Consider the following 12,622-nt stretch of genomic DNA (forward strand, 5'->3'; position numbering starts at 1 on the left):
TGTGATAGACAGCATGGGACAAGCTTCACGTCAATTAATTAAATCCACAGATGACACAGATAATTTTTTTAAAAAATCTCCATTTCCCAATATATTTGTCCTGTGTTGCTTTTTATGGAACACCTACTATAAGCCAAGAATTGTACTTGCTTCTGAGTATACAAAAGTGAATGGTCCTAGTAAGAATGATAAATACAGAGGCACCTCGGTACTCATCATTCATTTGTTCTAGAACCTGTGACTAGTGCCAAAACTGAAGAGTGGTGAGCAAGCGATGGAGCAATGAAGCATTTTCTCTTGCAGGGTGGCAGCGTGACTCAGACAAGCCCGAGCAAGCTCAAAGAGTCCTGAGCAAGCAAAGGATGCTGAAACGTTTTTTTCTTATCGAAATGCCACGAGTACTGGGTTTGATGAGGTCTGAAGCCAACACGTCCCGAGGTATGACTGTATGCAAAAACTGCTTATAATTCAAAGTAATACATTCAAAAAGGAAAATATGGCAAAAATAACAGCTCATGAGCAGCACATGTGTGGAACGGTGTGGTCAGGAAAGGGTCACAGAAGAGACAGTCTGAGTGGGTTTCAAGGCCTGGGCTCTGGAGCTGGACTCCGATCTCCTCTCTATGCTTAGTGCTCTCGTGACCTTGTGCAAAAGTTCACTCACCTACAAAACGAGAATAATGATGGCACCAAACTCGCAGGGTTATCGTGAGGACTGATTTAGTTCATATATATAATAAAGTGCTCACAAGAGTTCCTAGTATCTTAGTAAATCATCAGCATCTGTGGCTACCATTATCTATTAGGCAAATCAAATAAAAGAGAAAGGGTGTTCAAACAAAGACTGGAGAAGTACATGATCCAAGGTTTTTGTTTGTTTTGTATCATGTAGTAGGCGATGCACATTAAACCTAAGTGTCACCATAACCCTATGAGATTGATGCCCTTACAGCCTGTTTTTCTGATTAGGAAATGGGGCAGGGAGCTACGGAAGCCTCCCTGCTGTCTCAGAGTAAGGGGACGGAGCCTAGATTTGTGCCCAGCAGTCCAGCACCCAGGTCCAGATGCTGACCTGTTCATGGAACGGCCTTCCAGGAGCTCGTGCAGTTTGACAGAACCTACAAGTGGTTCATCGTCGCTCAGAACGTATGATGATCTTCTTTTACTGAGAATTCCTGTAAGTGGCTTGACCAAATCCCAGGAAGAGAAATACCAAATGGAAGGGAACAGGAGAAGCCAAAGGCAAGGTCAATTAAAGTCCAAACGTTAAACTAAAAAAAAAAAAAAATAGACTTTTAAATTTGGAGCATAAACTCCAGAACAAATTGTAGGAAGAAACAAAAAGTTTAAAAAACAGTGACTAGCCCTGGCTGGTGTGGCTCAGTGCATGGAGTACAGGCCTGCTAACCAAAAGGTTGCTGGTTCAATTCCCAGTAGGGGCACTTGCCTGGGTTGCAGGCCAGCTCCCCAGTAGGGGGCATGCTAGAGGCAACCACACATTGATGTTTCTCTCCCTCTCTTTCTACCTCCCTTCTCCCTTGCTAAAAATAAATAAATAAAATACTAAAAAACGAACAAACAAACGGTTGCAGAAAAGACACTAATATCACTTTAATGTGATAAGCGGGTTGGCCCCTGTCTTTTAACAAAAGCCTCTCAGTGACTAGCACATGTGGCTAATACACGGGTCTTTGGTCTCAGGGTTAGGAACTTCCTGGAGAAAGTCCATCATCACTGGGGGGGAGAAGGATGCTTACTGTTCCCCAAAGACATGGAGGTGAGTTGTCGCTTGTCTGTCTCAAACATGGGGGACCTGATGGCAGATTCAGCTGCCCCCCACACAGGCAGAAAAACAGCAGATCCTTTTGCAGACCTCTGTGGATTTCTTAAGAGCAGCTTCAATCAAAGGCTTTTCTGACAAACTCCACCTGCCCAGACCAGCTCCCTTTCACAGAGTCCCCTGGGGGCCACGTACATTCTAAGTGTAATATAAAAACTCATGCTCCTCTGGATATTATCTCTTAAATGTTCTCTAGGCTTTTAAACATGCTCGAGTTATGGGGCCTGCTGTTTCACTGTTCGCCCTCCTCCCACCCACGGCTTCACTTTGTTCTCTCTTGAGGTCCAACCCCCTCATCCGGCACTCCAAACCACTCAATCCATTTGCCCTCTCGTGCTTTCTCAATGCCTCCCCCAAACTGCATAACCAACTGCCTTTTTGAGTATTACTCAAGGGTCCCTGGAGCAAAGCACAACTCTCGGCTGGGAGCTGAGCATCGCCAGCACAGCACCTACATGTCCCGGAGGAGTCTGCTCCCCTCCATATCCCCTCAGCAGCTCTTCCAGTTTGTGGAACCTCTTCTGAAGTCCTCTTGCCATTGACCTCACACCCACGTGGCAGGAGCTCCCTCAGCTCTGGTCTCTCGGAAATGCTACCCTACACATGTCCCACTCTGGCTTCCCTGCTTGGTGAGAGAGAGGCCCCCCCTTCCTCCCTCTCCCCAGTTCTACAATGGCTGGATAATCACACACAGAAGCTCCAAATTCATATTCTCTCTGCCACTCGGTTTTCTACCAATGCTTTTTACCTTCTGATTTTCCTACATTTTCAATCTCTTCCCACTGATTCCCCGCCCCCTAAAACATGGTCAGGATTGTCCTTGGTTAAGGAAAAGGAGCCATCCCTTTAGTCTTTGACCTCTGTTGTGCAAAGTCACGCTTCTTCCTTTCATTTCACTTTACAGCTTTTTCCATCAAGGAGTTGCTTCCATACGCCTTTCTCATTCACTAGTTGTAGGTGTTCGATAGAACAGATGTATGCATTAAATAACGTCAGTGTCAGCTAGACTATTCGTGACAAAGGCAGGAAAGTCACTGTAGATCTGTCTCTTCCTCTCACCTTCCCACACATCCAATCGGTTCTGTTCATTTTCACTTTATAAGATCAACTGGAATGAGCACCACCCCCATATTCCACACTACATCCCTTCAAGCCCTGAAAAGTCAGCTCCTTTTCATCTCTTACTTCTTACTTCACTGATGACTGTTCTCATGGTCAGTAGTTTTGCTCTTTATAAGTCAATTCTCAACACGAGAGCAAGATCATTTTTCCCTAAAATTCACATTTCATCAAGTGTTTCCCTTGCCCCAAATATTTCCCTGATATATTCATTCTTCTGGGAGTCCATACTACAGGAAACTATGAATTTCTGTGTAAAACTGGCCATGTCTATCCTTTCAAAATCATCTCCATATACTCTGTCCATACACACCTCATGCAGTTTTCTCAATTGGCCATGCTATCAGCACCTAAAGGTACCTAGAATCCCATACACACTCAATGAATAAACAATTAGCCTCGTCTACTAATGTGATTCCTACTCGTTCTTCAAGATTCAGATCAGGTACCCTTTCGTTCAGAAAGCTTTCCCTTCAGCCTGGAACATATGTTGGTGCCTCCATTACGACACTGGGCACACTAGCATCATCTTCATTTATTATCTGTCTCCCCTACAGACTGTGAATTCCTAACATACAACTACCCGATCATATTCACGTCTGGGTTCACACCTTGAGAATGGCTCTAGGTATGTATTTATTTATACATTTAATTAATTTAACAAATCTCTCTTGAACTTCTATGTGCCAGACACTGTCCTGGGCATCTAGGATACAGTGGAAAGAGGAGGGACAGATCCCTGCCTTCAGAGAGCTTACATATTCTGGTGGTGGCATCAGTCAGTAGAAAGCAATAAATAGAATCATTATGGTCCATGGCACCTGCAATGAATAAAATAAAGAGCACCTGAAGAATGAAACGAGGGACCTCTTTTTGATAAGGTGGAGATAAGTGGCTTTTCAAAAATAAGGTGGTATTCATGCTGACACCTAAAAAATGAGGATGAGCTAGTCATGTTGATTGGATCCTGAGACTGTAGGTTGCTAGAAGGTAAAGATTAAATTGTGTCCGGGGTATCTTTTGACCGCCTGGGTGCCTATACTTCAAGAACATTTAATCCCCACTGTTTGAGTACTTATTAATAAGAAGCTCCAGTGTTGACATTGAAGGACACACCGAAGCCCTGAGTGAGCAGAAAGGCCCCCCAAGGGGTGATGAGGTTATGGAAACATTTGGCTCCTGTCAAGAAATTGGATGGTGGTGATCTATATCCCAGGGGGCTCCATAGGTATAAGACTCAACCACATGGCATTCAAAGGCAATGTTGCAAAATGGGACTTAACATTCTAAATACTTCCTAAATCTATAACCAGGTTGGGTATTTCTGCATTCGTTTTCTGGACTCTTATTGATAAAGTTACTAGAACATCAGGGCAATGATTGCTTCTGTGTGTATCTCGTCCATTGCTTGCTAACATGAGAAGTGAAGAGCTCAGCAGAGACCTAGTCACAGGGGCCTCAGGGAGCCCTGCAGTGTCTCTGGGTAGAAGGCAGCCACAACACAGTCAGAACCTTGTAGACACAATCGCCATGACCCTTCATGTGGGTGCGCAGGAAGATTCCTGTCAAAATGCAGGGGACTACCATGCATGCAATGCTCTATGGACTTCTCACACGTAGCACTGGCTGTGTTCTTCCCTCCGGTCCCACGTGGTGGCATTTCACAAGATCCTCTCAGTGTAGCACATCATTCCAAACAACCTTGTGGAGGCATGAGGTCAAAAACTGAGGATATAAACAAGTATAAGACACAGAACTGACTTTCAGAGACCCTAAAACATTCCTTTTTTTCCCTTCAAGGGTTCTTTTTTCTTAAGATTTTTAAAAATTTCTTTCTAGAGCGAGAGGAAGGGAAGGAGAAAGAGACAGAGAGCAGCATCAATGTGTGGTTGCCTCTTGCGCATCCCCAACTGGGGACCTACAGGCAAGTGCCCTGACTGGGAATTGAATCGGCAACTCTTTGGTTCACAGACCGACACTCAATCCATTGAGCCACTAGTACTTGCCCTGGAGTACTAGCCAGGGCAAACATTTCTTAATACACTATGGAAATATATAATTTTTCTAAGCAAAAATAAATAATGATACTTAATATGCGTCATGTTCTACTTTGGGTGCAAAGCAAAGAAAAATAACTAAGAAACAGTCATAGTCTTTGAGTGTCCTGGGTAGTATGAAAATAGATGAACATCAACAGTAATCGGTACCTAACTTCCACACTACATTTATCATACTTCTATAATCATCCACTGAGTGTCTGCCCATCATTACATTTTGAGTTTTTGAAGAAAAGTTTATTAGGGATTTTATAGAGATTTTATTACAGATTTTATGAATTTAAATTTCTAATAAAAGTTTTTACAGTGTTCTAAATAGATTTTTAAAGAAATTTTAGAGATTTTATTTATTTATATTTATATAAAGGGGAAGAGAGGAGGAGAAAAGGGGGAAGAGAAACATCAATACAGGACAGAAACATTAATCAACTGATTCTTTGCACACCCCTAGCTGGGGACCTGGCCTACAATGCAGGCGTATGCCCTGACCAGGATTGAACCAGCAGCCTTTAGGTTCACAGGCAAGCACCCAGTCCACTGAGCCACACCAGCCAGGACAAGAAAGAAACAACTTCTTACTCATACCTTTATTTCCAGTACAGTGCTAGGCATAGAATATGGGGGTAGTAGATGTTTTTAAACTGAACCAAATACTGGATAACCATTATAAGACGAAGTTACACGATACCCTACAGGATTACTGAGGAAGAAACGATTAATTACCTTTGATTAGGGGGAGGTCAACAGTGCCACAGACCAATGAACTATCAGTCAATATCATTAATAGGGAGATACCCCTTAAAACACACTGAAATCAAGATACATTTTCACTCAAGAGACTAGCAAAATTGTAAGTATTAACAACCCCAGTGCTAGTGAAATTGCTGGAAAATGTACAATCTATCATTGATTGTGGTCAGTGAACGGTCCCAACCTTCTTGGAAAGTGATTGCAGGTATCTATGAACATTATAAATGCATTTATTTTTGATACAGCAATATCACCTTTAGTGCTCTAGAGTAAATCACAGAGGGAAAATTACCAAAATGCAAGGACCTGCCTATAAATGTTTATTGAAACACTGTAAGTGATAGCAAATATTGTGGGCATCAGTGAAAGATCCATTTAGAAGGCAGTGGAGAGACAGTGGAGCACAAGCATTAGGAGAACATACTCAGGAGTCAGCTCTGCCAGTTACCAGCTTATGACCGTTGGGTGCATCACTGAATTCTTCTCAGCCTCGTCTCTCTGATCTGTAAACTTGAGCTACTAGCCCTGCCTGGTTTATAGGTTGTAAGGAGGATAAAAAAGCCCTGAGAACACTTGAAGCGCTGCATGAGTTAATTAAGCATGCAGTCGTTTAATTCAGCATACCACATCATCCTATTTGACGCCTGTACACCTGACCCATTTTTTTAAACTCATTCCTCTGGAAGGCACCCATGACTCATTAAGTGAAATAAACAGTTTGTCAGAGTCCCATGAATAGTTACTCCTATTTTCTTACATAAAAATGTCACCCCGTCATAGGTTTATCTCTCTTGGCATTTTCAACTTGAGCGATAATGATATGAACAGAATCACCCAAAACTCTTAGCATCACACACTCTAAGGAAGCTGGATGTGAGTGGCAAGTCAAACAGTAATAACATGTTTGTTCGTTTGTTTGTCTTTTCATTGTTTGGCTCATTTTAATGGCCACATATGTTTTTTTAATTAAAAAAATAACAGTAAGGTTTAATAAACTAAATGTATAAGCCCAGGCACCACAAGCTGCTGTATGTGACACAGTTATGAGGATGGGAGTGAGAGTTACAAAGCTCGACGGGATGAGAATCCAAAGGACCAGATCCTTTGGACATGGCTCTCCTGGGGCTCCTGGGGTGGCACTGAACACGTCCGAGCACAGGGTTAAATAACATCCTCTGTCTCGGGTAACATGGATGGTCCTCTTGCAGGGAAGTTACCTCGCTCTATCCTTAGTCCCTTTCTTTTTTTAGGGTAGGTATCCCTTCTGTATCCTTGTTTTCACAGATGACAGAAAGCTGGCTTTTGAAGCAAAATATCCTCAGGGCAGAGACTAACAGTCTGTTCCAAGTTGCCCTTCCCTTTTTGCCCTGGATGGGGAGGAGGAAGGGAAAAGAGACCCCAGCTAATGAGAATCACCACGGAGTTGGCAGAGTCACTGGCTTCAGGTTGAACCCTGGTGATCTCCAGAGAGCACCAGCTGCAGACAAGTCCACAAATGCTGCCTCAAGGCCCTCCACGGCCACTGTCACCACAGACACTCCACTGGGACATGCCCCAGTAATCGCTGCGTGTAACACCCAAGAAGAGACACAGTGGCAGCTGGGATCAGGACACAGAGCTGGCTGCCAGTGCAGAATCCAACAGACAGCTAAACCACTCTCTCAACTTGAACTGTCCATCCCTTTGTCCCCCCAAAGCAGGTACTGCTATTCAACAAGTGCATGATTGTGGACATCTGTTCAGAAGATTGTTGGTGTTTCATGTGGATCAGAAAATAAGACATTACTGAAATTGAAAAGAAGTCAGCTACAATGCCAGGCAAACTCAGTCCCAGAGAGGCACCAGAGGTGGGTGCGTCCCTTTGAGACAGTGCCTTGCAGTCCTTCCAGAATTGCCCGGGGCTTTCTCCCCAGCTAAGCCCATCAGCAGAGTGCCGGTTACCCTGGCAGGAGAGGGGAAAAAGAAGAATATAGTTCTACGCAGAAATACTGTATCTAGATTTTGACATTTTATTTATCTCAGCCCTTAAGCTTATCTCGTTTCAATATAGTAAAACCACCAGCTCTCCCAAATCTCAAAGCTTAATCCACTGCAAGGTGGAGAAGCTTCTGAGGTAGAGTTAATTGTTCTGGGTCAGCTCATCCTTCTTCCCTCGCAGGTCGGCTCCCTGAGAGAACAACAGCACAACCCAAAACCCCATCAGCAACTTGCTCCAGGATTAAGGTGACAAGACCAGCTGGGAGTAAAAGCTCATTTATCTGGGACAGCCAGCATCTCACTCTGTCATCCAGGGCTTGTTGATGCAGCCAGGTCTGAAGCCCTAGGACGCCACAAGGTCAGCTGCCTCTTGGCCTCTCTCCTCTTCCAACCCACCCAAGGCACCAAGGGCATTTGCTACTTGCCCCCCATGACCGAGTCAGCTGGTCAAGGTCACGAAGAATAAGGGCTCAGTTGAAAACTGCATATATCTATTTGTAGGCAAAACACTGCTCAGAATGTCACAGTGCTTTGAAAACCAGACGCATACAAGATTAAAATTGCATCTGCTTATTTGCTTAGGCATAGAAAGATCGACCACAAGGCAGATGGGGCTCGAGAAGATGAAGAAGCAGTGAAATGATCCAAGTTTATTAACTAGCATTCCTGTAAGTGTGTGGGCTGTTATTTACTAATTGTGTGACACGGAATACACTGTAAAAATAAATTGAGAGCATGCAACAACACATGTCTAGTACTCAGCATCATGCCCAGTATATAGTGAGTATTCAGTAAAAGCTAGTTTTTATCACTGTTGTCAGTATCAACATTGTTACCAGCTTCATTGCCATTATCATTAAACCAGCAAGTGCTGGGTTTAAGGACTTAAGCCTCGTTGAGAAGAGAAAATACACATCTGAGCAAAGTAAAGCAGCAACACTTACATCTTTATTACAACTCTTCTGATTGCACAACAGTGTGTCTATTTACATTAGATTTATCTTATTCTGGGATCTAGCAGTTTGGGTGGCTGGTTAAGGACCTAATTCAGTACAATTACACAGGGAAGGTTATACGCCTCTTTCCCTTTAACTGTCTGTCCACAGACCTTTGCCCCACTAAACAATGAACACCTGGAAGACAGAGCCTCTATGCTGTCCATCTGTGTATGCACCTACCTCCCCTCCCCTGGACAAGAACAAGAAGAGGGATTAAAGGCATTAATTGATTCACCTATGTTGCATAAACGAAGGAGAAGTCGGATTATACGTTGACAACCAAGCAGTAGAGATGAAAACTGTAGCACTCACTGGCCTTTTCAAAAACAGAAACTGAGCATCATCTCTGTGCTACACCCTGCACCCATGGCTGTGGGTGCCTTGAGATTCTCTAAAAACTGGCCTGAGCCCCACCAAGCCCCAGGTCTGGGGCACGGGCAGGTGTTCTGAGAAGAAAGTACAAGCTGGTGTAGGAGCAAGTGAGTCATCACTTCAGTACCCCACTTTTTTTTAAACAAGGCCAAACTAGATGACTAGAACCGTGAGGAGCTCTCTTCCTGGTCCAGCTTTGGCCCACCCAGGCCTGTCCCACGTGGCCCCCATATGGACCCACCCAATGAGGTTCCTACAGGCCAAAGACGGGCATCGTGAGCTGACCACACATGCCAGCTCTACCAAAGCACTTGTGAAGCTTTCCAAATACTGCTCCTTCTCCTTCCCTTCTTTCTTTTTCTAAATTATCATTAAACCAGGCGTGTGTTCATCTACCAAAGTACTAAAATAATTATTTCTAACAGCATAGAATACCCACAGTAGTAATTTGTCACATACAATCAACACGCAACACATGACATATATGGCAAATGACTACTGTGTGTTAGGAAAGTAAACATGTGGGTATACTGTGTTTATATAGGCGTGTGTATATATATACATATATGTACACACACACTTAACATATATATTAAGGTTAAAAAGTCGGTCACTGTTGGCACACTGGACCAAGCTTAAGACCCTGGAGTTGCTCCCTCAGAAATGAGGCCTGATACCACCAAAATATGACGTCATTCTCATTGCAATAACCTCTTCCCTTAGGATCAGAAAAGTACGTTAAGTACATTCTTCCCAGACTGGAGCATGAGTAACAATGCCCATCAAAGGGAAAGAGGCACGTTGAACATGAGCTTCGGCCGTCTAGGACAAGCTGCACCTCATGTCCCTCCAGTGTGCTCTTTCCCGCAGCTCCGGTTGACAGTAATGCCTGCTAAAAGCCTGTCCCACTGAGACAGAACCACATACCTTTTAATTTTCTAATAGGCCGACTACACTTTATATGGCAGGTGCACCGCAGAATAAAAGCTGGCTTTTACTTTCATATATGTAAATACATTAGAGAAATTTATCAACAAAGCATAAGCTTATTCGGTCACTGAGATTCTGATAAGCAGGAACTGGATTTAAACAATACAGCAGATGTCAGGCCCTGAATACATTAAAGAACTCCACTGTTTGAAATGCTACAAAACTTGCCACACTTTGATTCGGTTACAAAATTTCCTTGTGATATAAACTCTGCATGGTTGACCTCCTGGCTGGGGGAGGAGTTCAGTAACCTAAATGCCTGACAACAAATGAAAGAACAAACTCTACCGTTTTCCTTGGTCTATTGGAGTCCTCCTAACGTATGAAGCAACTGATCTGGGGCTTCCTGTACATATAGTGTCAAGACCAGTGGAAAATAGGTACTAGGTAAGAATGGAATTTAATAAACAATCCCTTTGCAGACTTTGGCAGATTCCTTCCCGGTGTCTATTTGATCCAGGATGCTCCTCCTACACAACACCAGCATTCCCCAACCTGGGCAAGCCCTGCAATCAAATTGCTACTATGTAAGTCAACCTTCCCCTCCCAGTTACCACTGACTAGATTGGGGCAGAACCTAACACAAACCGGACGCCTGGAGTCTTTCTCCCTGAACTCTACTGCTGAGACTGAGGGCTGGTAGCCAGTCTTCCCAGTCATATGAACAGACGGACGGGTGGTTAGAGTGCCCATTGATCTTGAGCATCTAATAGCTTTTGTCTGCTCAAAGACCACACCCCCTTTCCTGTTAGGAGTATAACCACTCCCACCTCGTCACTGCGTGCGCATGCATGTGTGTGGGGGATGAACAATCAGAAGTGATATTCAACATGGTTCGCCATTGTTACGAGAGTGGCGGTGATGGATCAGAATAAGGTAAGAGAGGGGTACGACGACTATACAAATTAACTTAAGTCAGAGTTAAGTCAGGTGTCTGCTGTGTGCTACCTGACAGGGAAGTCGGATGACTGGAGATGCAGGCAGACCACAAGGAGGCTCAGGAACACAGCAGAATCCCTGCAAATTTAGTAGCTGCTCACCCATGTGTAGTAGCTACTACACATTAGTAGCTACTACACCCACTATGGTATGGGTATACCTAACCATTTACCCATACCACACAGGGAAAACAAACCACAAATATAGCTGGCAAAGGTTAGAGTTAGCCCCAACATTTTTTTCACTCTATTTCCCCATAATAGTCATTTTCCACAGAAACTACAAACTGATATAAGCTCAATCTCTAGAGACGGTTGGGGTTGCTCTTCCTTTTCCGGTGAGGACAGCCCACCACCACTCTCTCTGCAGTGGCTTTGCCTACTGTATCCTCCCTGCTCAGTACACGGGCTCCTGCTTTAACCTCTTGTCAGGCTCCCAAAGAAAACTCTTTCCTATACAAAGCCAAGAACCCTCTTGGCTCAGGGCTCTAGTCTCCCTTAGGGACCCCCTTAGGGGCTTGACACCAAGCCAGTGATCACTGAATATTATTTCTGGGGTTGTCTTCTTCATCTTCTCCCAGGTTTAGAGATTATCATGTGACCCAGGTCCAACCAATCAGAGGCTCTCCTGGGTTAGTCTCAAAAAAAAAAAAAAAAGGCAGCGATAATAGCTCCCTGGGTTCCTAAGGACTTTCTTTTGGGCTGGTATTCAAAAACATAGCCTACTCCTAAAGCATTCATATCATTCATTTGAGAAGTATTTATTGCACACTTCATAAGTACGAGGTGATACAGTGTGCATGCCAGAGACAAAGGTGTGCATATAAGAGTGTGTGCACACCTGCATGCTGCTTCCAGCTGCAGAATCACAGAAAGTAAGCTGAGACAGTGTGGCACCTGGAGCTCACTGGAGTTCTGCAGACCTAGCAGTTGTTTGGATCCCCTCTGTAAAGATGCCCTATTGTCTTGCTTCTGCTCCATTAAGCTCACAGATCAGTGAGAACTGTGGGAACCAGCACACATAACAACAGCCTAATGCACAGTTTAGCAAAAGATCTGACTGTGAACAACAAAGGAGACTGTGAAGAAGTAAGGATGTGGCCTAGAGATAGACCTTGGCCGTGGCTAAGGGGAACAGAGCCAACAGAGGAAGGAAGGGTACAAATAACCAGAAACCTTCTCACCTGGGAACAAAGTGGGTGGGGCAAAGCAATTGTGGGCAGGTTTAAATAACAGAGCAATCATTAGCTCCATTTATCTGCTTACCTCCAAAGTGAGCTCTCAGTGATGCTCCCCAGGTTATAGTCATAGAGCTTTGTCAAAATGAGAATCACCTGCAGGCAAAAGAAGAAATCATGGTTAGACTCAAACAATTACAATCTCATAGAAGTGAAATGGCCCGAGGGAGGGCTTAGGATCCCTTTAATGTGTGCTTAACGTAATTGAATGAATTGTTACTTCGTTCAGTTACACTGGGGGAGGGCTTGCCAGTGCCTTCCACTGCACTGATCAAGCCTGATCCCTTCCCAACCTCCTCCCTGACGCACCAACAGCAAAGGCAGCGTTGCCTGCCATTCCAGA

The 12,622-nt window shown here is 44.1% G+C and overlaps 1 protein-coding gene across 8 annotated transcripts in view; it reads right to left on the reverse strand.

Annotated features, from left to right (window-relative positions):
- The window catches only part of SORCS1 (sortilin related VPS10 domain containing receptor 1), a 485,244-nt gene that overhangs the window by 288,586 nt on the left and 184,036 nt on the right, over positions 1 to 12,622 (reverse strand). For all 8 annotated transcript variants that reach the window (XM_037165612.2, XM_037165607.2, XM_037165608.2 and 5 more), the window contains exon 2: positions 12,308 to 12,375. In XM_037165612.2, coding sequence (XP_037021507.2) covers positions 12,308 to 12,375 — 68 coding nt within the window. The remainder of the gene's footprint in view (positions 1 to 12,307; positions 12,376 to 12,622) is intronic.

Source organism: Artibeus jamaicensis, unplaced genomic scaffold (assembly GCF_021234435.1).
Source record: "Artibeus jamaicensis isolate MK-2021 breed Jamaican fruit bat unplaced genomic scaffold, CSHL_Jam_final contig_490, whole genome shotgun sequence".
Lineage (NCBI taxonomy): Eukaryota > Metazoa > Chordata > Mammalia > Chiroptera > Phyllostomidae > Artibeus > Artibeus jamaicensis.